Source organism: Lampris incognitus, chromosome 18 (genome assembly GCF_029633865.1).
Source record: "Lampris incognitus isolate fLamInc1 chromosome 18, fLamInc1.hap2, whole genome shotgun sequence".
Classification (NCBI taxonomy): domain Eukaryota; kingdom Metazoa; phylum Chordata; class Actinopteri; order Lampriformes; family Lampridae; genus Lampris; species Lampris incognitus.
Window position 1 is genome coordinate 18,052,094 of NC_079228.1, and position 25,927 is coordinate 18,078,020.

General features: G+C 48.8%; 1 protein-coding gene across 4 annotated transcripts; it reads right to left on the reverse strand.

Annotated features, from left to right (window-relative positions):
- Positions 1–373: 373 nt before the first annotated feature.
- Positions 374–25,927, reverse strand: angpt2b (angiopoietin 2b). 4 transcript variants are annotated; one of them, XM_056298592.1, is made up of 10 exons: positions 25,682–25,927; positions 25,580–25,636; positions 16,717–16,872; positions 15,361–15,482; positions 13,235–13,472; positions 12,822–12,926; positions 9,038–9,139; positions 4,165–4,331; positions 819–949; positions 374–534 (listed from the first exon to the last, which is right to left on the reverse strand). In XM_056298592.1, the coding sequence occupies exons 1-10, from the start codon at positions 25,889–25,891 to the stop codon at positions 374–376; spliced, it is 1,449 nt and encodes a 482-aa protein (XP_056154567.1). In that variant the 5' UTR covers positions 25,892–25,927. The 4 variants fall into 4 exon arrangements, with proteins under 4 accessions (XP_056154567.1, XP_056154566.1, XP_056154568.1 ...); XM_056298591.1 differs by having other exon boundaries at positions 12,822–12,944; XM_056298593.1 differs by lacking the exon at positions 16,717–16,872 and having other exon boundaries at positions 12,822–12,944.

Below are 25,927 nucleotides of genomic sequence, written 5' to 3' on the forward strand. Positions count from 1 at the left end.
TGGCATAAAAAAAACCGTTAACAGTTCCATCAGCTCATTAGCTCAGTTCATTTTTTGGCACGGGTAATTAGTCCTTATTAACGAAGATCCAAAAGATCACCCGATTCTTTATCGAAATATTGTCGAGTCAGAATCCTCGCTACGAAATTCTTCAAAAAAAAAAAAAAACACAGTTCGAAACCGGATGTTTTAAACGCGCGTGTTGCCAGGGACTCGCTAAGCCACCTCGGCAAGGAAAACGTACGTCCAGAGGATGGAGCCGCCTTCAGAGTCAGATTTGATCTCTCCCCCCCCGCCCCCCCCCTTCGGATATTGTTCTTCATTCTTTCGGTGACGTCATCCGCTTTTGTGACGTCATGAACGAGCCACACGGTCAAAAGTTTGCAGGGCGCACCATCATGGTGGTCGTGGTGGCGATCAGATTCGGACCCTTCCAGTAGTACCACTTGATGCCGTTGTAGCGAACCACGCTGGTGGAGGCCGGGTAGTACATGCCGTTCAGGTTGGATGGACCACAAGCCTCAAACCACCAACCTGGAGGGGGGGGATGGGGGGGACAGATTCCCATAAACGACAATCAAATATTTGATTGGAGAATTAATTGAAGTCAAGCTGATGAAATGTGACAGCCAACTTGCATTGCCGTAACTCGGCAGTCGATTTTTTTATTGGTGCTGAAAGAAAATTAAATCCACTGAAAGGGCATTTGTAAAGGCTCTGATGACGTTTAACAGGAGAAGCATGTTTGAGGATGGAGAGATGGAGACAGAGAGGGAGAAAGGAGACGAGCACCAGGGGTTAATGGAAGCTGGGAATACCTCCTGATGCTATCTGGGCACATTTGCAGGTGCAGCGATCGTTGTCTCTGTCCTTGGTGCTAAACTGGGTGCCAGGGTGGGTGAGGCTGCTGGTGCGGCCTGCCGTGCCGCTGAAGCCCTCGGCATGAAGGCTGAAGAGATGAACAGAACAGAGGGGACAGTGGACACATTAGTGTTACAGCGTTACATCTTGATATACATAACATAGTATGCATTTTTGGTACAACTTGCATAGGTTTACCATGCAACCCTGTTATATTGAAAATACAGAAAATAACTCCATTATGTTTTGATTTTTGGGGGGGGGGGAATTTTGCCCCCCTTTTTGTCCCCAATTGTATCCGATCGCTGCTCCAACCCCTCTGCCGACCCTGGGAGGGCTGCAGAATACCACACGCCTCCTCCGATACATGTGGAGTCGCCAGTCGCTTCTTTTCACCTGACAGGGAGGAGTTTCACCAGGGGCACGTAGCGCGTGGGAGGATCACGCTATTCCCCACAGTCCCCCCCTCCCCCCTGAACAAGCGCCCCGACCGACCAGAGGAGGCGCTAGTGCAGCGACCAGGACACATACCCACATCCGGCTTCCCACCCGCAGACACGGCCAATTGTGTCTGTAGGGACGCCCGACTAAGCCGGAGGCAACGCGCGGATTCGAACCGGCGATCTCCTGATCTTTCGGGTTTTAAGACGGTACAAACCGTTAAAAATAGCTTGCTTTAGTGAACTGTATTTATTCGATTCTTTAAATAATGTATGTGCGTTTGCATGTGCGTGCGCGCGCGTGTTGTATTTCCGTTTTGGACTAATTTGGTGGTTAGATTTAGGAGAAGGTAAGTGTTAGGGTGGAGCATGCAGTTCTGATGGTTAAGGTTAGGGGCTGGGGAATGAATGTAGTCAATGAGGGGGTCCTCATATAGATAGAAGTACAAGAATGTGTGCGTGTGTGCGTTTGTGTGCGCGTCCGTGCTGGTTTTGAAGTGAGTGGACAAGGTCAGCTCTCTCCTCTCCCCTGCGTCATGTGACCTCTCCATGGCACGGGGCGGCGCGGTCTGTGGTGAGTGGCTGAGGGATATCCTCCGTGTTAAGATCCGAGAGCAGACCCGCAAAGCACAGGGGCAGCAGGAGGGAACCCATCATATACGGACATGAGTGATGGCCAAAGGTTTTTCGACTAATGCACCTGAGAGCGCGGGGTTTGGCACGTGTCTCTGCAGCGGTGCTGTGCTGGAAGAAGTTATCCTGAGAAAGGGTTCTTGACCATGTCAGCTCGGCGATGCAGAACGCCGTTCCTGGGGGGAAGGGGGTGGGAATATGAGCTACAGTTTCGGGTGTTGCGTGTCAGGAGTTTGAATCGAATTAATTCCTCCTCCTACTATTACTATCAGATTAGAATGAGTGCATCTAATGGCGCTGTACATTGAGACCGGATGTGGTAGGGCGCACCGGTGGGGAGAGAGGGAGAGAGAGAGCGGGGCCTGTCAAGTGCTGATGATTAATGATGAACAGCGTGTTCTGGGGTTGCTGGGGTGAAGACCTCGGCGCGGCTGCAGGGACTGCATTGGCAGCTGCTGAGGAGAGGGGTTACTTTGGCAGGAGGCGCCGCGTAGCTCCGCAGGGCTCTGGCACGGGGGACCCACCGCAGACCCGCAGAAAAGCGTTCTCAGCGTGCTAATAAAACTAGCACATACTCAACTAGTTAAGATAGGACGTGAGCTAAGAGCTAGCTGGCTTTACGTGGTTGGATCCGTCCGAGCGCCTCACCTCACACGGCGCGAGACTATAGCGGAAGTCGTCTTCGTCGAGTTCAGGTCTGCATTGGAGAAACGCGGTTTAATGACGAGGAACGAATTCGGGACTTTGCAGTTTAGATGCCCGATTAGGCGGGAATCCTGCCAAAAAGATGCACAGCCACATTTGATCATGCATGTTCTGTCCATGCATGTTCTGTTCATCATGCATGTTCTGTCCATGCATGTTCTGTCCATGCATGTTGTGTCCATGCATGTTCTGTTCATCATGCATGTTTGATCATGCAATTCTTTTTTTCCCGTCTCTTTTTTTTGGGGGGGGAGGCATGGGTTTAGCACAAACACGTGTAATCTTGTTAGGGATGGCAGGGTTGCTGTAGAGTTTGATTTGAGCCGTCAGTTTCCTGGCAGGCTCGGGTATTGCAGAGTGTTTCTGTTATCCGCCAGTGGCTGAGGCTGCCTGCGGGGATTTGCCGGGGCAGGGGTGGCCGCGATGGTGGAAAGAAAAGTGAAGGCAGAAGAAGAAAGTAGCAGGCCGTCCTCCTCTTCTTCTTAAAAACACATCTGACCGCTCTTTATGCTTTCCTGCCACGCATTTAAGAAAGTGTTGCAACACCAAGAAGAAAAAAACTACAGAAGTTTGGAGGGTTGATGATAGCTTACAATGTGTCATGGTCTTTGCAGATTTTATACCCGGGACAGAAGAGATTGTGAGGAGATTCTGTTGCAACGGTGCTTTTTTCTTTAACATTCACAGAACCAAAAAATAATAAAAATCGACTGATCGGCAGAAGATTTGCATGCGCCTCAACGCTCAGATAACTTTCCTGGAGGCACGTCGTCGCTGGCTTGTTTGCAGGCCAAGTCTTGCAGCGACATGACGAGGACCCCTCATAGCAGCCCTGTCCTGTTCACTGCCCAATTTACAAAGGACAGACTGATTGATAACGTTCTTTTTTTTTTGCAGCCGGGAAATATATTGTAGTTTGGTTGCATGTAGGATTTGCGAGGGGACATCCGAAAACACAGTGTCGAAATCGAACATGTTGAGATTTTGCAGCTTCTTTTTTTTTGCATGGCACTTTACAGATCCACCGTCTTTCTTTCACTGGCTACCATAGTATCTTTCATTCACATTGACTACATTCTCCATTACACCCCCCTCCCCAATTTTATCCGTCCAATTACCCATCTCTTCCGAGCCATCCTGGTCGCTGCTCCACCCCCTCTGCCGATCCGGGGAGGGCTGCAGACTACCACATGCCTCCTCCCATACATGTGGAGTCACCAGCCGCTTCTTCTCAAATGACAGTGAGGAGTTTCACCAGGGGGACGTGGCGCATGGGAGGATCACGCTACCCACCCCCCCGAACAGGCGCCATGACCGACCAAAGGAGGCGCAAGTGCAGCGATCAGGACACATACCCATATCCGGCTTCCCACCCGCAGACACGGCCAATTGTGTCTGTAGGGATGCCGGAGGTAACACGGGGATTCGAACCGGCGATCTCTGTGTTGGTCGGCAACAGAATAGACCACTACGCTACCCGGACGCCCCATCTATTCACTTTGAAATGCCCACCACCCCTTGCTACCTGTAGCTCCTCTCCTCTCCATCTATGTGGAAGTGGTCATAATGCGAGAAGGCGTCGTTTCCCTCTCTGTCTTTTAGTTGGACATGGAGACTATAGTCCTTGGAGCTGGTCAGTTTGTGGATGACGTCATTCCCCAGCCAGTGTTCCCCCGACGGTTCCCCGAAACCCTGAGAGAGAGAGAGAGAGAGAGAGAGAGAGAGAGAGAGAGAGAGAGAGAGAGAGAGAGAGAGAATCGAAAAAACTGATATTATTGTAACGATGTGGAACATTTTACCAAGCATCTACTAAGTGTTTCACCATGGAAAAGTCTCCCAGTTCAGAAGTCACATATATCACGATGATGGCCGGGGACAATGCAATAAGTGTTTGACATGAAATGACTCTCTCCCTTAACGGCTGCTGGCCAATCCAGAGTTTAATGTGTGATATCCTACCAATCCCAAACCCGCAGCCGCTTTCTCTAAAATGAATCGGAGACTGGTTATCCGGGTAGCGTGGCGGTCTATTCTGTTGCCTACCAACACGGGGATCGCCGGTTCGAATCCCCTTGTTACCTCTGGCTTGGTCGGGCGTCCCTACAGACACAAGTGGCCGTGTCTGCGGGTGGGAAGACGGATGTGGGTAGTATGTGTCCTGGTCGCTGCACTAGCGCCTCCTCTGGTTGGTCCCCAGATAGCATCCGAATGTGGGCCACTTCAGGCAATGATGCGGCACTGATGGCCTTCTTCTGGCCCTGACAAAATGGATGTGAGCCTGAAGTGGCCCACATGTATAAAAGCAAATATGGCCCAAATATGCCAAATCAAATGTGGGCCTTTTTTGGCAAAGATATGGTGCTCTCGGCAGCATGTAATCTGGATGTGACCCTGAACTGGCCCGTGTGGTAAACGGTGATTATGCCCCAAATAAAAAAAACAAACAAACAAACAAACAAACAAATATGGGCCACCTTTGGCAAATATGTGGCACATGCGGCATTGCTCTGGCTTGGTTCTGGCCCAGATCTGGCAAACAGGAGCGGACTGCCCAAGCGCCACCATTCCACATGGTATGTGGGCCGGATGAAAGTGTCGGTGTGGGACGGGTTCGGGCCACAGCAATTGTGCTATCTGGGTCGGGGCACCTGTTCGGGGAGGGAACTGGGGGGGGGTAGCGTGCTCCTCCCACGTGCTACGTCCCCCTGGTGAGACTCCTCACTGTCAGGTGAAAAGAAGCGGCTGGCAACTCCACATGTATCGGAGGAGGCATGTGGATGTGTGCAGCCCTCCCTGGATCGGTAGAGGGGGTGGAGCAGTGACCGGGACGGCTCGGAAAATAGGGCCATTGGCCAGGTACAATTGGGGAGAAAAAGGCGGGATAAAAAGCCTAAAAATAAAAAAACAAAATAAAACACAATAAAAATGAACTAGAGACTGACTTTGTACACTAATCTACTGTTTACCTGTACTTTGACTACCAGAAATGCATCATTTCAAAGCGTAATTGCATGTTCACATGAGTATGAGGCCACATTTTACAGGGAAAAGGCGATGCCTTCTCATTTGTTCCTGGACAAAAGGTAAATAAGCAAATGTTCACTATGGCGGATTAAAAGACTGTGAGAGGGAAAAAGTTATTGAGCATCTTGAAAATGAAATGCAGCGGCATCCTGAAGCATTAACATTATTAATTTTTTGTGGGAAGATTAAATGCGAAGGAATCTGCAAGAGAGAAAAGTCAAAGGAAAGGCATTACTCAGCATCAGGCTGCAGGGTTTAATGATGTGAGAGGCGGACAGCACAGAGATGTGGCAGCGGTTCGATGTAGGAGGCTTCGCTGTTAAATGAAAGCAGATCCCGCGTGTGCAATGGGGGGGGGGGGTATGATGACTTTGACAGAAAGGTTTCGGAGCGGGAAGGAACACAGTAAGCGGAATTAAATAAGTGATATTATGAGATTTTCGATTCTGTTGTTAATGAATTTCACAGGGGCGGGGGGGTTGGGGGGTTGTCACGAGGTAAAGTCGATGATAGACGCAAAGGAATGTGGGAGACCGATATCACCGGTGATTTAAGGAGAGAGATGGAGATGGAGACCGTCAGTCAAATCGATAAGTACTGTATGGATCATTGAATACTGATCAGTTGCATCGTTTGCATGACTGAGCAAGAGGACGTGCGAAAGACTGTCTTTGTCCATATCTGTGCACCCATATCTCCCTCCTCCCACCGGATGTCATGCACGGATGCTTTTTACGACTTTCATTATTCCCCGTGGGGCAATTCTTTCTCTGCATTTAACCCATCCTAGCTGTGTAGCTAGGCGCAGTGGGCAGCGCCCCGGGGACCAGCTCCAGCTCTTCTTGTCTTCTCGCCATGCCTCGGTCAGGGACACAGACAGGAGTATAAACCCTAACATGCATGCGTTTGTTTTTTCTTTTTAATGGTGGGGAAACTGGAGCACCCAGGAAAAACTCTCTGCAGACACGGGGAGAACATACAAACTCCACACAGGAAGGATCTGGGATGACCCCCAACTGCATCACTGCCTGGTAGGGCAGCTGTTCTGTCCTCCATTGCAAAGCTCTGCGGAGGGATGTGAAAAAAGCAGAGTACATCACAAGCAGTGATCTGCCCAGCATGCAGGACATTTATTGCCAGAGGTGCCTGAAGAAGGCCCATGAAATAATCAGGGACCCCCGCCACCCCAGACACAAACTCTTCTTCTCTCTCCTTCCATCTGATGACACGTACTGGAGCATCAAGTCTCGGACCAACAGGTTTTGAGACAGCTTCCATCCATGAGCCATAAGACTCTTAAACCGATCTCTCGTTGCTCATCATCTGCACAAGTTTACTGCTATTTACACAAGTTACTGTTTTCGTTATGGCTGCTGTCACTGACTGTCATCTGCTATTTTCACCTTTTTTGGGGGGGGATTTCTTTCCCCCTTTTTCTCCCCAATTGTATCCGGCCAATTACCCCACTCTTCCAAGCCGTCCTGCTTGCTGCTCCACTCCCTCTGCTGATCCCGGGAGAGCTGCAGACTACCACATGCCTCCTCCCATACATGTGGAGTCACCAGCCGCTTCTTTTCACCTGACAGTGAGGAGTTTCGCCAGGGGGACGTAGCGCGTGGGAGGCTCACACTATTCCCCCCCAGTGGAGCGACCAGGACACATACCCACATCCGGCTTCCCACCCGCAGACACGGCCAATTGTGTCTGTAGGGACGCCCAACCAAGCCGGAGGTAACACAGGGTTTCGAACCGGAGATCCCTGTGTTGGTAGGCAATGGAATAGACCGCTATGCTACCCGGACACCCTTATTTTCACTTTTAATGTTGCAATACACGTTCATAATGGCTGTTCTTGCTGACAGTACCAGTACTTGTGTTGACGGTACCATCGCATGACACCTGACTACTGTAGCACAGTCCAACAACGTACATTCAAAGTCTGCACTGACTGTTTTTGTGCATATTTTTTATCTTTTCTTTTTTTTTTTTTGTTGCATTTTGTACACATCCTGTTCTGCACTTTGACTTCTCTAAGTGCTCGTACAAGCGCTTTTATTTCCCACTTGTGAGTTGAGCCAGCAAAACAAGCATTTCATTATGGGAATAAGTGTAAACTCGCTTTCGTGCACTATGAAAAAATAAGCTCAGAATTTGCAAACTCTCTATCTGCCCAGCTACTATATCTAGCTGGGCAGGTCATTCTCGCCGATAGGCAAATTCTCTCTCTCATTTACCTGAGAATTTCTGCTCGGTTTGTTCAGCCAAGGACCCTGCGTCTTTGTTATTGCTCCAGAGCGAGGGCAAATTATGTGTCCGGGAGTCTTTGAGCATTTACATCACCTGGTCTTAAATCCTGGCTTGCACCATGCAAGCAAGGCCGATCAACGTTTAAGAGAATAGAAACCGAGGCCAAGGTCAGCGGCGCACTCTGGTACACACACACGTTGTCTGCCATCTACACAGGCTCTCCGTACTCCCACGCCCCCGCTGCAGCTAAATATTCATCACTCGCTTGTAAAAATATTGTTCTTGAGACAGTTTTGAAAGCAAAAAAAAACACCTTTTTTTCCCTCTCTCTCTCTCTCTCTCTCTCTCTCTCTCTCTCTCTCTCTCTCTCTCACACTCTGCCTGCAATCACTCTCCTTTGAGCCCTTCTTTTCCCCAGCCTAGCTGCTGCAATTTGTCGGTTGCAAAACGCCGAGGGCCAAACTGCCGCTTGGTTCAGTCAAACGCCTAAAGCGGCGTCGCGTGCGATGCGAGTCGGGTCGCGAGCGCTTGGCGAACGCGTGCGCAGTAGGGACTCCGTGGAGAGTTTTGTGGTGATAAAGAGCCTTATCTAGGCCCAACTAAAACAACAAGTGAGCAACAAATTGTGCAAACAATAAAAAAAGTTGTGTTCATCTAGAGCATTGGCACACTCTCTTGGTCTCCGGTGTACCACTTTATGCCGGTGCTCTTTGCCAGGGGCTATTCTTTAAAACTGCTCTCATTTCCTTAAGCAGCAAAAGGCCATTTGGGACATACATTATAGATATAAACAGTCTTTTGAGTGTTTCTGATATGCATGAGTGTGTGTGTGTGTATGTGCACACACATGGGTGTGTGGGTGTACAGCGGAGAGAGGGAGAGAGAGAGCAGGTGCAATAACATGGAGGGTGGTAGAGAGCACACAGGCGGCCAAATAAAACAACCGTAGGTCACCGGGGATCACGGGCTCGCCATTATCCCACGCAACTCTGTGCCAAAGCACCCATTGGTTCAGTATTGGGACCCCATGTATACACACCCCCCCCATATGTTTTCCAGAATTCAGATCCCTACTTCTGATGCTGTGTTGTGTACTGAATGTGCACCACTTGTTCTGCTGAACCGACCATTTTGTAGTCCCTCCATCCACGGTGGAAGTCAACCGAGCCGTTGATTCGATGCTGCAGCACCGTCCAGCCTCCGCCTCTTGTCTTCATGTCACAGAACACCTATGGAGAATAGACACACACACAAAAAAAGAAAAAATATGATTCTGACAATCTGTTCATTGGCCATAACAGAAGGCGAGACATTGGATGTAGTGCAATAATTTCTAGTTGTCCAAAAAGACAAACTCTTCTAATTTTCAAGAAATCAAACTCGGAGCACCAGCAGGGTGCAGAGAAGGAGACACGGAGATGTGAAAAAACCGCAAGCTCACACCCCGAGGAAAGGAAACATGCATAAGCTTTATTTTTTTTTCCTTTCCCCGTCGAGTTGAAAGCCGCCTTGAAAGCCTCAATGAAAGTGGGGGGGGGAACCTGACATTTCGGGGTGTCACACCGTGATATGACCCAGGTGGGATGGAAAAACTAACATGTCAACGTGCTCTGGTATCCCCTGGAGGAAGGGTGGAGGAGGAGGCCTCTCGATTTCAGCTACACGCGGTGTTTGCTTTCTTATCGGGCTGCGCATTCAGCTGTGCGTATAGATGTTTCTGGAAGAATAAACAGGCACGAGTTGCCCCCGTGCGTCGTGTACCGGAGGTTGTAAGGAGTTAGGGGTCTCATTGAACCCGTGTTAGGCGTTTAGTCGGCCTTACGCTGGTCTCGCTCCGGAAACACAGATAATACTGATGTGGGAAGTACCCCCCCCCCCAGCTTTCCTTGGGTGGAGACATCACGCTACTGGGATCTTCTCAAATGGAATAACTAAATGTTCTGCATACCAAGTGGCCACAGGTGGGGTCCCGTTTTTGGACACCTACTCAACAATCCTGACAACTAATACGTAGTACGGAGATGTTGTCAGCATTATATAGGGACTCGTTGGGCTTTGAGTGATGGGCATTGCTGCTAATAAATAAATCGCTTCTAAATTTAAAATGTCTAAAAACTTTCCTTTTTTTTAAATTCCCCCTCCCGTTCGGTCACTGCTCCACCTTCTCTGCCTCGGCCGCTTCTTTTCATCTGACAGTGAGGAGTTTGGCCAGGGGGAGGTAGCGCGTGGGAGGATCACGCTATTCCCCCCAGTTGGGTATGTGTCCCGGTCGCTGCACTAGCACCTCCTCTGGTCGGTCTGGTCGGTCGGGGCGTCCCCCTGGCGAAACTCCTCACTGTCAGGTGAGGAGTTTCGCCGGTGAAAAGAAGCGGCTGGTGACTCCACATGTATGGGAGGAGACATGTGGTGGTCTCCAGCCCTCCCCATATCGGCAGAGTGGATGGAGCAGTGACCGGGATGGCTCGGAAGAGCGGGGTAGTTTGCTGGATACAATTGGGAAGGAAAAGGGGAGAAAATCAAAAAAGGAAGAAGAAAAAAAAGACTAGTTTTTCAGTTAGACTGTGTACAGGACTTTCCTATTTAATAACAATTATGTATGACTTCTCAGTTGTGCTGACTGGGTAGTTTGATTCTATCTACAGTATTTGATACTACCTACAGCGCGTTGCAGGAGGGACCAGCCACGTACAGGCTGGTCCTTCCTGCAGGTTGTAAGTGGAAGTAGCTCAACAATGCGATGGACCATTGATAATATGGCACATTTCAGGTAATAACTTTAACTTGCAGCTCTGTTTCCAGAAATAGACAGACTGGGTTGCATAACGGTGTAAATAAAGATGCTATAAAGCCGTGTGAAGCAGTGCTCCCATATTCAGCCCTACATAGATACCAGTGAGGGAAATAATATCATAACCGACGCGTACGATGGCAAAAACTCTGAAAATAAAAACACCTAAATACTACTTTATCCTTCAAAACAGGTATTATTAATTAGCTTAATTGTTTTGCAAGCTAGCTAGCCTGGTTACCACCCAGCTCTCTTTCAACACACCCTGCCCCGGCCTGGGATGGCTGGGGTGCTTTGTAATCGAAGCATGGATGCCGTTGGGTCCCGAGAGATCTAATTCTTTCAACATCTCGACTGCCTCGTTTCTGCTGGAAATGAGATGAGGGTTTCCAGCACTTTCCCAGAATGGGGCTTTTAAATCAAGGTCAAACAGCACCCTCAGGTCTTGCCACAAAAAGAAGAAGAAGAAGAAGAAAAAAAATGGGGTTGAATAGCAATTTGCTGAGATTATTCTAGGGAGCATTAAGTCAGTGCTCTGAAATTCAAGGCAGTGCTTTGAATGCAGGGGAATTTTTTGGTGTAATTTCATTTTTCAACTCATTTCCCCAGCGCCAAAGTTTATTCTGATTTTGATCCATATTTGATGCTTCAAATCTGTTTTATTGGACAGCAGGCAGTTGTTGGGGTCCAAAGCTATTAGAGGAAAATACAAAACCCCAGTTTACTGACGTATTATATCATTTTTAAAAAGGCATTGTCTTGGCTGTGGGACTTTATGAGAGGCTTGCGGGGACTACAATATTTATTTCTCAAATTAGGTTTATGGAATTTTTTTTTTTTTTGCTTCCAACTTTATGTGCCACTAAATTCTCAGCATGTATGAGGAACCAGGCTCTCAGCTTTCACTCGGATGTTTGCCCAAGATCGTGAAATGAAGACCTCACCCAGGAGATGAGTCGAGTTTCTGCAGATGTCACAACGATATTGTCAAAATCTAATAAGAACCGTCTCTTGCAGGGCGTTTTAGGGGTAAAGCATTTTTCCATTGTGACACCAACTAAAGAAGAAGAAACCTAGTTAACAATAGTAATCACTGTGTCTGCTTCTAATCGTCTGTGCCATTCACACGTTTATGCTCTCTTCTACACAGATAGACGGAGAGACGGATAGAAAGGTCAGATGCAGTCTGACTTTAACTCGTCAGGCTGCTTGTGTTTTCGGTCTCCTGTCCATCTGTGAACACCCCACGCTCTGAGCACAAGCAGGCTTATTTAAATCCGCCCCACTTTTACACAGCCACCCAGCTTGTCGGCCACGGTGGAGCGAGATGGCTTAGATTGAAAGCAGCAGCGATTTGGGGAGGACTAACTGGTGTGTGTGTGTGTAACGTGCGTTGGCCTCAGCTGGCAGGAAATACATGCCACCCGTGCCAAACACCTGGCTGCTTTGCCGACAGGAAATAAAGAGGAAGGCGGGGGGGGGGGTCCGCGGGATAAAGGCAGCAAGGGAGGTAGCAAACTAACAAACTAGAGTGAACAAAACTAATGACAAAAGGCAATTAATAAAAACAATAAATCAGGCAAACTCCCAGTCGATCGTGTTGGTGCTGGTGCTGATGGAGCCGGTGGGCAGCCCGCTGGTGTGCACCAGGGTTCAGTTAGCAGGGACCAGCTACCTCAGGTCTGCAGAGAGGCCTCTTGTGTTATTCTGACTTTAGCGTTTGACGGCAAGCTCTCATTCAGCCTGGAGCCTGTGGGGCAAAATGCTCCTGTTGCCTATTATTTCAGCTCTCGGTAAACCCAGCATGACATTTACATTCACCCCTGTACACAAAAAAAAAAAAGCCTAGTGTAATGCCATTATGCCGTAATAGTTTCTCATTCCTGAATTTATTTTGGCCCATAAAAATGACAAAATGGTCTGATGTCAATTTATAGTGTGTGTTTATGAAATATCTTTTTCATATACGTTTACCTTTACTGGAATCAGGCAATAACATAGTGGTCGATAAACGTATGAATTATTCCGTTGTCGAATATAAAACGAGTGAATGAGATGCCATGGTACCATGTCACGGTTATTGCAGTGGTAGAAGAAGAAAAGGCCTCCGCAGCTCCACCCACCTTAACATTTTGGGTTGTGTTAGGGAGACGTATGCTGTATATGCCGTTCTCTGTTGCTCCAGACTGCAGGATCTCCGCACAGTCCCTCAAAATGGTCGGCTCCTCCTGGGGCAAAGCGGAAATCTCTGCAAAAAATACATTCATACGGACACATATTTAGTGTCGGCGACCGTGTGGAGCCTTGCATGAATGTGCAAAACAGATCTGAATTTCCAGGGTTAAAGTGAAGCGGCATTTTGGCACAGTACGCGTATGTTGCAGTTACGTCAGAGTTGTGAATTTAAACATTTAAAACACAGTTCTGGCAGTACATATTAGCCTCGACGCTGGTTAGTGCCTATCATTTGCTGCATTTTGATTCACTGTAAAATGTTCTCTTCCAGGGAACAGTTAAGCTCTTGGCTATGCCGTGCCTTACCATTGCAGCGGTTGACAGTAGCCAGCAGCTGTTGAACTGTGTCCATGAGCACGGCCTGCTGTCTCTGCAGTACGGTGCTGTTGTGCATGGAGCTGCCCAGTTCACCCTGGAGCTGGCTGACCAGTCCGCTCTGCCGCTCCAGATGCCCCTGAAGCTGCTGCTTTTCCTTCTGCAGTCCCTGCAGCTCCCTCCCATACCGCACCTCCAGCGCTAAGAACCTCTGCTCCAGAACACTGGCAGATGGACAGGGTTACAAGGAGGGAGGAGAGGCAGCCAGAGAACATAGGAAGAGGACGTGAGGGCAAAAAAAAAAAGAAAAAGGAAAGGAGCAGAACAGAAGGGAACATCTCACTGTCTGTTTCATTCAGAATCCCGCACTGACAGCCAAGGCTTACCCAGCTGGAACGGCAGCTTCATTCAGACATTGGCGAAGATGAGAAATGATTTATAGATGACAAAGTGGGAATGCCATTGACCTAACACTATATCAGTACAGCAGCAACATCCACAGATGGGCCCCACATGCTATGCCACTCGATCACAGCCTGAAGGCAATGACTTGACAGTGAGTGTGCATGTCTGTGTGAATGTTTGTGCATGCTTGAATGGGTGTTTGTTCACACAGGCTCCGCACAACATACCCGCATCCCCCCACCCCCCACCCAGCTCTAAATGAACAACATAAATCGCTGCAGCCTGATCTTTATGGCTCTGACTAATGATTCTGCACCGGTTATTTATTGAAAAAAAATCCAGCCACCCAGATTGAACGAGCTACTCTTCAGGCCTCCTGTGCACATGCTGGCTGGGCGAAGCGTGATTCTACAGTTTGTCACTATACAACAGACATGCACACTTTGGATGCTCTGGAAGGAAACACAAGGGCCAGCTGAAATTAATTTCACCAGTGTTTTATTCCCAAATTGGTGTTCTGGAAGCACGCTTGAAAGAAAGCACGGTACACATTTTAAAAATGGATGTCCTTCTTGTGATTTTAATGCTGAAGAGCAGCAGAAGCTAAGGCCAGTGCCCCACAACTTAGCCTGTGTTAATCTATGTAGTGAGGAGTTACCACGGTGCACATTAAGAATTTTGGATTGCATTACGTCTCGAGCATTCAAATGACAGTGCTTATGGCTATATATACTTTTTATTTGTTTTACGATACTTTGCTACAGTTGGTTGTTTTTATTCCCTCTTTCACTGCACACTCCTACACTCCCGGTTAGTGTTTTGCATGCAGCACCAATGAAAACAAACATTTCTCTCTCTTCTTAGCTGGCAGTAGGTCAAAACCACTTCCATCTCTCGTGAAAATCCTCAGTCCCTCACCACCACCGAGGTGCTTCTTTTCCCCCCTCCTCTAATCTACATCTGTCTGGCTGCAAATCTACTATGACATCCTCGATTTCATATGGGCCATCATGGTGTTTCACCTTCATAAGAAATATTCAGGGCCGTGTCACTAACATGAAGGGCGAGGGCCAACGGGCAAAGGAGGGCCAGATGTGCAACAGGTGGTGGTGGGGTTCGGGCACTGCGTGTTCTCCCCATCACGCTTGGTACAAAATGGATGGAATGATAAACAACCAGATAACGGCAAGAGAAAACACGGGCTCCCCTCACGCCACACGGTGAACCGTCCTCAGCCTCCTGCATCCGTTGATAGCAGTGATGAGTCCACAAGCGAGAAGACTAGGGAATCCCTTTTCAAATGCAACAACCATGTCTAGACCCACACACACACACAGACACACACACACACACATACACACGCTCACACAACTGCACAGCTAAGGGTCATTAAATGAACCCATGTGGATAATATCCATCCAGGCCATGCACAATATGCATTCACAGTCGGTGTTATTATACAAGGGACCATTTTAGCTATAGTAATACTTCCAAAATATAGTGGGGCTGAACTTGGCATTCCACCATTTTACTTTTATGGGATGTTTTTTTCTCTCTTCTTATTTCTTTATTGCAGCAGCAAATGGAGGGTTATGAGGAAACTCCAAATACAGTGGGTGCCTTGCATCGCTGACTCTTACTTACCCAGCAAAATTATTTTACTTTGCAGAATATAAAAAAGAAACCAAACAGAGTGGTTGCATTCACCTGTTTTTGTCATTGAGGCGGGCGATCTCCTGGGTCTGCAGCAGAATATGTTTCTCCAGTCGGCTTGTGAATAGTGAGTACTCCAGCAGCTGGATCTCCAGACGACTCGTCTGGTTCAACACCTATGGATTAAAAAAAAAAAAAACAATGTCAGCTATTGATCTTTGTATTGTGCGTGGTTGGTTGGATGAATGGAAGAATGGATGGAAGAAATAAAACACTGGCTGAAGGTAAAATACAGTATAGCACAGTGCAGTACTGGGCACCAAGTGTCTAGCTGTTGATCCTGCAATACAAAGTTCAACAAGTCTTATCTCATGTGCACCTGCGTGATGTTTTGAAGAGTCCGATAAAACAAAAGTTTGAAGACTGAGCGTAGGATATTTGTACAGGTTGGGTTATCATATGGACTTTGTGCAGAAGAAAGAAGCTTCTGGGACCAAGAACAACACAATCTGTCATAACAAGGCCATGGCATGAATAAATACACATCTGTATTGTGGTGCTGTGTTTGGTGTTTTAATTGGCCTGTTGTCAGTCACTTGGCTCAACGTATTATGTCAGTCAGGACAAAATACCATCTGTCTCAAAGCGGTGGTCACCACCTCTGGACAGCAGTCAGACTGAGAGGCTTTAAACCGATTACCTACCCCTCACGATAGCCATACATGACGTCACTTGTCAAAGGGCGTGTTTCCGAAACCCAAATGTGCTGCTTTTGATTTGCTATAAAGGAATAGTTTGTGATTTTTCAAAGTGGAAGAAAAGGACAAGGGTTGTCCGGGTAGCGTTGGTCTATTCTGTTGCCTACCAACACAGGGATCGCCGGTTCGAATCCTGGCCTAGTTGGGGCATCCCTACAGACACAGTTAGCCGTGTCTGCGGGTGGGAAGCCGGATGTGGGTATGTGTTCTGGTCGCTGCACTAGCGCCTCCTCTGGTAGGTCGGGCGCCTGTTCAGGGGGGAGGAGGAACTGGGGGGGAATAGCGTGATCCGCCCATGCGCTACACCCGCGCCCGGTGAAACTCCTCACTGTCAGGTGAAAAGAAGCGGGCTGGTGACTCCACATGTATTGGAGGAGGCCTGTGGTAGTCTGCAGCCCTCCCCGGATCGGCAGAGGGGGTTGGAGCAGTGACCGGGACGGCTCGGAAGAGTGGGGTAATTGAACGGGTACAATTGGGGGGAAAAAAAAAGGGGGGGGGAGAAAAGGATGGACGGATGACTGTGAGAATGAGCCCTAACCTATATGTACCACATGAGTGACGACTATTTAATCGGGGTAGACTTCAAAAATTACAAACTGTGTTGACCACTTTGTCTCAGGTTAGCCCCGAGACTCCCTCCTGATTGGACCACCTGCGTCTCGACGTCTGTCAGTTTGCGAGTCTGCTCCGCCGACTGGCTGAGGAGGTTGGTCCCCATCTCCAACATGGCGGCCGTCTGGGTGTGGACAGCGTTCCTCTTCATCTCCTCCATGCCAGAGCGCACGTTTTCCTGGATGTAGTTCTCCAGCTGCAGGGGAACCAAAGGCAGCGGTATCAGGCAGGAGGGTCAGGTTTAATCACGTCATTGCAGTTAAAATCTCAGTGAAGTCATTAGCGTCTTTATCAGTGATGACAGTTTAATGCGGTGTGTAAAGCGGAAGCCGAAAAGCGAAGCTGCGCTGGTCATTTGTCTCTTGTTGTAGCCAAGGGTGTATATTTTAAAGATGACCTATTTCATAACCGCAACTTGACCAAAAAAAAAAAGGCCCCCCATGACGAAGTCTCGTGACAAATGAATAAGTGATACCCTCTTTGTGGATGGGGTTTTATGCGCTTTGCTTTTCATGTGCTTTTTTTTTACTGCTTTTAACTTGCAGCACTTTGTATTTAATCAAAGATGCTTCATAAATAAAATTTACTTTTTTTTTTTCCTTAATACCAAACAGATGTCAGAGATGCAGGCCGCTGGAGAACTAGTGCGCTGTCATGGGAGGAAACGAATATGATACACAACATTTAGTGCATGTGGAGAAAAGTTAATACGCCGACAGCTGAACGGGAATGAATCTGTCTTGTGCGAGGCTGGAAATTGAAGGAGACTCGGCACCAAAGTCAGTCTTTTCATTTCGGATTTGCGGGGTAACTTACAGATCCCGAAAGGTATGGTTCTCCTCAAGTTAAGGCCAGACCTTTTGTTCTCATCACACCGCTTTCAGGTGCTCTGATGAAATCCCTGAACACACCGCTAGTGCATCCTCATCCATCCATCCAACCAACCATCATCCATCCATCCATCCATCATCCATCCATCCAACCATCATCCATCCATCCATCCATTTATCAAACCATAATTCATCCATCCATCCAACCATCATCCATCCATCTGTCCATCCATCCATCCATCATTCATCAAACCATCATCCATCTATCCATTCATCCATCCATCCATCCATCCATCCATCGAACCATCATCCATCCATCCATCCATTTATCAAACCATCATTCATCCATCCATCCAGCCATCCAGCCATCATTCATCAAACCATCATCCATCCTTCTATCCATCCATCTAAATCCCTCACATAAATGTAAAGAATGTGTGTGTCTGTGTAGCATGGTTAAAAATGTCATAACCAAAATATGTTGTATAATTACACAAAGTATCACCACATGATAATTATTATTATTTTCATTGCTAACATTATTCTATTTTATTATATCATCAGGAAATGCTTATAGTAGCCCCTCCCTGTTGTGACCTCATTTCCTGTTAGTAGCCCCAAAACGTATGTTCCCCCTGACCTCTGCCTCTTTCCCGCTCTGGACATGTAGAAAGAGGTATGTGTTCATTTATGTCTGCCCCTGTAATTTATTTTATCCATTCCTAATGTGTCTTATGTCTAATGTGGGTCCCAATTCTTGCGTAGGCTACAGTAGGAGATGATCTGAAGTTTCCTGAAACCTGTCCTGTTTTGTTTATATGCGACAGAATACAGATCCCATTGCATGAGAGAAGTTGTCCTGTGTTTCCTACACAACGCAACGGAAAAAGTACACCGGTCACATCTGCTGCGTGTTTCATCCTGGTGTGGGGAGTTTAACATGGCGTTTTGCAGAGAGCGTGATTGATATGTACACCTCAGTGACTGTCCACGCGATGTTTGTACACACTGAACAGCGCCCAGCTCAAAGAAAGAGAAACACGGGGAAGAGGCGGTGCATGTTCGAGCGGAGGTTAGAACAGAACACGGTCTGTCCACTGTGGCAATAGATAGGGTTTCCTAGAAACACGTCCACCTTTGAGGCCGCGCATCAGTCACGTGGGGGGGGGGGGCAAATTCAGACGGGGGCCCAAGCCTTGCGGCTACAGCGTCTTCCCGTCCCGTGTGAAGGAACCGTGTCTGGTGTTTTACAGGCGATGATGGCGTCTGCCTGACAACCAAGTGAAGAGCAGAACTGTGAGGCGCACATTAATATTAATGCCTTTCTAGGAAGGGAAGAGTAGGCTTAACTTGATGAAAAACCAAGGCTGTGGAAAATGAAGCCTCTAAGGAGGGAGTATTTAAAACTACCCGGCTAATGAATGGCTATCCGCAAAAATGCAAGGGGAATTCAAATTGAGCGGGATTGTTCCCACAAAAGGCTCTCTCCCCCGAGAAGAATGGCACTATGATAATGTATGACCAAAGCACGGTTGTTGTTTTTTTCTTCTTCTTTTTTTCCGTAAAAGAACTAATCTGGGCGAGCACAGAGAGATCAGTCAGCTGTTAAAATGTTTTCCCCGTGGTTATCATCCTTTCTTTGTCTCCCACTCCGGCTCAGCGTCTCTCACTCTTTCTCGGTCTTTTTCATTCCGCCTGACTCTTCCTCCTCCTCCTCCTCCTCCTCCTTACTCTCTCTTCCCAGAAGCTCATCTCTCCTCAGTTTGCTCCTCAGTGACAAGTGAGACATCAAGCAAAAGGAGAAAAAGTCATTTCGTAACAAAAGGCTTATAAGAGATTACTAATGGATTAGAGCCAACGAGACAAAGGAGGAAGCCGAGATGCTTTCATCACACTCAGCCTCCCTCACTGAAGCTGCAACGTGTTCCTATCACAGCCTTATAGGACGGGGGGGGGGGGTTCGGTCCGGAGGTCACGACCCCCCCCAACACCTCCCCACCACCACCACCGCTGCCAAGACAAGAGCCAAACAAAATATTGTGTTACAACTCTGTCAGAAGCCGTATTATCCGGCGAGATAAACGACACGGGGGACGCCACATCACTCTGCTGCCTTGTGTAAGAGAAGGACGGCAGGCGGGTCGGCGATGAGGAGACTGGAAGAGTCGTATCCCTTCTTAATTGCGGACTTAATGCACGTTGTTTTTTCTTTCTGTCTTTCTTTCAATTACGGGAGATAAGCGGGGTCGTCTGCTCCATCATGTGCAAGGCTGAGGCACGTCAGAGTGGCGGTGATGATGGGCACCGGGAAGGGACGAGCGGGCCCTCTACGTGACTGCGTCATCACTGCAACACTGTGTGAACCCCCTTGTCACTCACAGTGAATGGGGCTACCATCTCAGTGACGCCAAATGGAGTCAAGCTATCCAAAGCAGAAGAAGAAGAAAGCCACTTTATTTCGTCGTTGTATTCTCACAACGAATTTGTTCTCTGTGTTTAACCCATCCTATTAATAATGATAATAATACAGTTTATTTGTGGGTGCCTTTCAGAGCACTCAAGGACACCTCACAGAACACAGTAAAACAAGCAGCACTGTATCAGACAGCATAAAATCAACACAACGCAGGGTAGACAGTAAAAAGTTAACACAACAGATGAGTATAAAATCATCATCTGCACACAACTCAGTGAAGTGTGTATCACTGAATATGCCAGTTTGCCAAGGTACGTTTTGAGATGGGATTTGAAGGTTGAAAGAGAGTCAGTGTTGTGAATGTCTTGTGGGAGAGGGTTCCATAGGAGGGGGCAGAATGACGGAAGGCTCTAGACCTTATGGTAGTCAAGTGGGTCGATGGTGTCGTGAGTTGTAGAGCAGAACATGATCTGAGAGTGTGGGAGGGCGTGTGGATATGAAGGAGTTCAGAAAGATATGAAGGAGCTAGGTTATAAAGGGCCTTAAAGGTGAGGAGCAGGATCCTGAAGTCAGTACGGTATTTAACAGGGAGCCAGTGAAGCTGCTGAGGAACAGGAGTGATGTGATCTATGGAAGGAGTTCTGGGAATGATACTGCTGTACTATTGTATAGGAGCAGGGGGCAGCTGCAGTGCCCGGGGACCAACTCCAGTTCTTCTTTCCGGTGCCTTGCTCAGGGGCACAGACAGGAGTATTAACCCTAACATGCATGTCTTTCTGATGGTGGGAGGAAACCGGAGCACCCGGAGGAAACCCACACACACACACGGGGAGAACATGCAAACTCCACTTAGAAAGGAGTAAAATCCCGAGTGTTAATTTAACTCCGAGTATACCAATGGATGCTTTCAGGTCCATTTGTACACTCTCAGAGTTAACACTCAGGGTAGCCTGGGGTTCAAACCCAGGACCCCCCCTTTTTTTCTCTACAGTTGTACTTTGCCAATTACCCCACTCTTCCACGCCGTCCCGGTCGCTGCTCCACCCTCTCTGCCGATCCAGGGGAGGGGGGGGGGCTGCAGACTACCACATGCTTCCTCCGATACATGTGGAGTCACCAGCCCGCTTCTTTTCACCTGACAGTGAGGAGTTTCGCCAGGGGGATGTAGCGCGTGGGAGGATCACGCTATTCCTCCCACCCAACCCCCCCGAATAGGCGCCCTGACCGACCAGAGGAGGCGCTAGTGCAGCGACCAGGCCACATACCCACATCCGGCTTCCCACCCGCAGATACGGCCAATTGTGTCTGTAGGGATGTCCGACCAAGCCGGAGGTAACACGGGGATTTGAACCGGCGATCCCTGTGTTTGTAGGCAACGGACTAGACAACTACACCACCCAGACACCCACCCTGGACCTTCTTGCTGTGAGGCAACGGTGCTAACCACTGGGCCACCATGCTGCCCCTCCAAACTAAGGGATAACAAAATAGGAAGCAGGCAAGAGGTGTATATTGCGACAAGAGGAGCAGCAAAATGGAGAATGGTCATGCTGCATGCAGCGCAACAGACCTCTTAAGTGACGTCATCATTTTGAGGCAGCCTATAATGAAAATGTACAGGGATTTTGGATCCTGTTTGCCAGTCATTCTGCTTTTTTCTTTTAAAATATATTGAGTAATATGTAGGTAGAAATTACATGTGATGAGGTTTCTACATATTTTAACATGTTAGCGAATTTTAAAGAATGACTTTGCTCACAGCCATAGTGTGGTTGCTGCCGCATTACACTAAGCAGTGTTGTGCACACACCGCCGGCAGACATCGAGGGCAAACACAGGATGTGCTAAGCTAAAAATTGCCAACAGTTTTTTTTTTGTTTTTTTTTAATGCAGCTTCAATTCTGAACAAGGTCGCCCTCCACCAGATGAGAGTTGCAGAAGAGACCAATCCTCAAGGGGTGAAAACAGTCAATATTTGCCCTGGACGTTGTTAAAGGCCAATATTTCACAGCCCTTATGCAGTTTTACATGGAGGTGAAACGGGGCTGAATCCAGCGCGTCCTCCTTTGGGCATTACGTTTCGTGCTTTAGAGGTCTATTTGCTTTTTACAGAACACAACCGGCACAGGAAATCAGGTCTCCGAGGTCGCCTCAGCCACCTTGATCTCCGCGATATCGCTGCATTAGCATAAGCTGTGCACAGGGCTCCTAAAGGCAGTTGCAGAAAACACACTCGCATCCCATCCAGCAGCCCCCTGAGGACAGCAGCGAGCAGAAGGGACAAGATGTGGAGGAGGAGGATGAGGAGGGGGCGGGGGGCGTGGGTGGTTGCATGGGGTTTCTAATAAAAGCAAACAACCCAGAGTTCTCGGAAACGCCAGAGAGGGATTCCGGAACACTAAATAGAGTCCTGCAGAACCTCCTCCACTCAGGGAATCCATTTAAAAACACAGCGGATTAGTGTGCGCTCATACGTGTGTGCGTGCGTGCGTGTGTGTGTTTTCTTTCAAGTGTCATGGGAGGAAGGTTCACAATAAGGATATAGCATCATGCAGGAATTTTGAATGGGATCATGCAAAGTTTCACAGAAACTTGCAACATAAGTATTCATACACGCACGCACGCACACGCGCACACGCACACACACACATGCCTCAAGCTACTTCCTCATATATATATATATATATATGTGTGTGTGTGTGTGTGTGTGTCTGTGTGTAACCCAGTCTTATTGAACACTATGCAGATATCCAGAATGGGCCCAGCAAGGTGATGAAAAGTCTTTTCCATACCGGGTCAAAGGCCGGCATGCTCTTACGCACAAACGGAAACCGTCTCTCATGGGTCACTCTGTGTTTGTGTGCAAATCCCGCCAGACACCACAGTCATGTAGACTGGTTGTGTACGGTTCTGAATCTCTGATTCTGCAGGAGATATGAGATGCAGTATGGTGATGCAATCTGATCTGCTGCGTTTGTGTGTGAGTTGCAGAGATTTCAGAAACTGGGAGAGGGAAAGGGTTGAACACCCTCTTGTGGAGATTCTTTGGCAGCTTCTGAAAGGGTGCTGATGAAAAGAAAGCTGGGGAAGCTACTGGCTTGGAGAAGAGAAGAAAGAGTCCACATGCTTATATTCCCCCATCACAGCTTTACACGGAGTTGTTCGACAAACATTACACAAAGTGTCGATCTAAATGGCCGAAACTTTGCTTGTGTGTCGTTTGTCTAAGAACCTTCTGTAAATGGTGAGATAGAAATGTGAGGGGCATCCGGGTGGCGTGGCGGTCTATTCCGTTGCCTACCAACGCGAGGATCGCCGGTTCGAAACTCCCGTGTTACCTCCGGCTTAGTCGGGCGTCCCTACAGACACAGTTGACCGTGTCTGCGGGTGGGAAGCCGGATGTGGGTGTGTGTCCCGGTCGCTGCACTAGCGCCTCCTTTGGTTGGTTGGGGAGCTTGTTCAGGGGGGAGGGGGAACTGGAGGGGGGAATGGCGTCATCCTCCCACGCGCTACGTCCCCCTGGTGAAACTCCTCACTGTCAGGTGAAAAGAAGCGGCTGGTGACTCCACATGTATGGGAGGAGGCATGTGGTAGTCTGCAGCGACCGGGACGGCTCGGGAGAACAGGGTAATTGGCCGGATACAATGTGGGGGTGGGGGGGTCAAAAAAGATAGAAATTTATTTTCTCTTTCTTGCCTGTCTTCTCTTTTCCTCTCTTTCTCAGTTGCACCCACAGCCCCACTGAACACACGCGCTCACTCACACATATGAAGTCATGCAAGCGCATGCGCGCATGCAGACTCGCGCAGTAAAATGCTCGGCGTCGTGTCAGACACACGCTGCACGGGCGGCTTGGGTGGGTGTTTGAGCGCGTGTCGATGGCGAGCGAACGTAAAGCAAGATCGGGTGTGTGACCTACGGCGAGTCAGCATTTGACATCAGATGCATTTGTCATCCGCAGTGCGCGCGGCGGGGTCGGGAGGGGGGGTAGTCCGGGTAGAAGCCCGGGAGGCTGATGGGGAGTATAGAGAGTGTGAGGGGGAGACGGAGAACGAGAACGAGAAAAGACAAGGAGGAGACGCGGAAGGGGGGAGGGGGTGGGAGGAGGGAGGGGGAAATAGGTGAAACGCAAACAGACGACGGGAGAGGAGCAGCAGCGGCGGCGGCAGCAGAAGTGTGGCGTGAGCAAGCGGGAGGCAGCGAAAGGAAAGGAAGAGGGAAAGAAAGTGAGAACATTTGGACTTTTAAATGCCCAATTTTCGAATCTCCGAAATGAGATCACCTCGCGCACCCTTAGTGAGCTTTTAACAACCCTTAACCTTAATCAAATCCCATCCTGAAAAAAAAGACGCACCACCCTGCGCCGGGGCCAGCCAAGGACAGACACAGGAATGTGTTTATTGGATAGAAAAAGAGTCTGATTCTGATTTTCTAATCCTGAAATTCGATCGTCCTGTGCGCAGCCCTTGCACAACCTCAGCCACACAGACGCGAGCGCTTCCACACATCCAGGGATCGAGCGTGTGTGTACATGAACGGCCTGTCTGAAAGAGATACAGACGAAAATAAGCAAGCGGGGTGGAGAGGGGGGGGTGGAGATTCAGCCAAACCTGTCCCAGACAATAACACCACGCTGGTCATGCACCCCGATGACCTCTGCAATGAAAACACCATTGTGAAGCCGCTCCGAAACACATCGCTTCACTTTATTTATAATGAAGGCTGACTCGCTGCGCGGCCAACACCGGCGGCACGGCGACCAAATGCTAAAACGTGTCTCCTGCAGATAAAGAAATGTACCGTTGAGCGAACGCGTTATCTTTTTATTGTTGTTATCTTGCTGTTTAACACGACTGCCGTAGCTTTGTCTTCTCTTTTTTCTTCTTCTTTTTGGGGGGGGGGTTGCTATTTTTCTGGAGACTTTGCTTTATAAATGGACCAAAACATGTGGCTGAGCTAGCGGGAGGGGAGGGAGGGGAGGGAGGGAGGGGGGGTAGCTGTGTGTGTGCGCGCGTGCACGCGCAAGTGTGCAAGTGCATCCGTTTGAGTGCTGCCGGTGGAGAGAGCCCTGCTTTAGAGGGTTTAACGGTCTGAGACACATTTGGCACCGTCTGATATAAGCAAACCTTTTTCATCTTGTCTTTCTCCCCTCTCATGCAACAGGGATTTCTGGCTACCCAGTGGTCTTAAATACAGATTCACGCGCACGTGCACACGCACGCACGCACACACAAACACACAACACATGCTGTCGGGCAGCCAGATATGGACGAACCAAGCATTCAGGAAATCACAGTGCAGCACTGAACATATCCATAATGACAGCCTGTCATCAGATGATACCAGACAGTGGTTATCACTCCCCCCTCCCCCCCCCTTGCAAAGGTTCAATTGAGGGTCTTTCTGGTGTAAAACATCCCTGTCAAGAGGTGATGTGACAGAATGAAGATGGTAAGAGGACAGGATAAGAGGAGGAGAAAGTCACACAGCAAAAAACAGTGAAATTAACACAATAAAGCCGTAAAAATGGAGGAAGCTGTCCGTCGGTCATTTCGAGCAAGTGCTCCGCGGTGCATCGTTTCATCCGTCGCACTTATACCGTCCCGCTGGGGCGATTCGCTGCATACACTGGTTTCAAGCTAAGGTCAACGGCTTACCTTCTGCAGCCACAGCGTGTTGTTCTCGGTGGCGCTCTCCAGACTCTCCAGCTTCCTCTCCTGCCAGGAGGGCCTTGCAGTTTGGGCCTCGGCTTGCTCGGCGTGGCCCATGTCAGCCTGTGGCGGTGAGTCCCTCTGGAGGGTGTTGGTTACCTCAAACTCCCTGAGCGGGCGGCAGTGCTCCACCTCAGGTAGGACGAAGGTGTAGCGGCAGGGGCCGTGCTGCACGTGGTGCTGCTGGCGCTCCGAGCCAAACACGAAGGCCAGCAGGCAGGCCAGGTAGGTCGGGGTCAGGGCCAGCAGGCAGCCCATCTCGCAGGAGAAGAGGAGAGGAGGAGGGAGACGGCT

What these genes read in the sequence shown, in the direction of transcription:
- angpt2b (XM_056298590.1), bottom strand. Translation starts at nt 25,891, where the DNA reads ATGGGCTGCCTGCTGGCCCTGACCCCGACCTACCTGGCCTGCCTGCTG. An exon ending in CGCCTCAATGACAAAAACAG is followed by an intron (nt 13,473 to 15,360) that starts GTGAATGCAACC and finishes TCCATCTGCCAG; the next exon opens with TGTTCTGGAGCAGAGGTTCT. An exon ending in TACTGTCAACCGCTGCAATG is followed by an intron (nt 12,947 to 13,239) that starts GTAAGGCACGGC and finishes TATTTTTTGCAG; the next exon opens with AGATTTCCGCTTTGCCCCAG.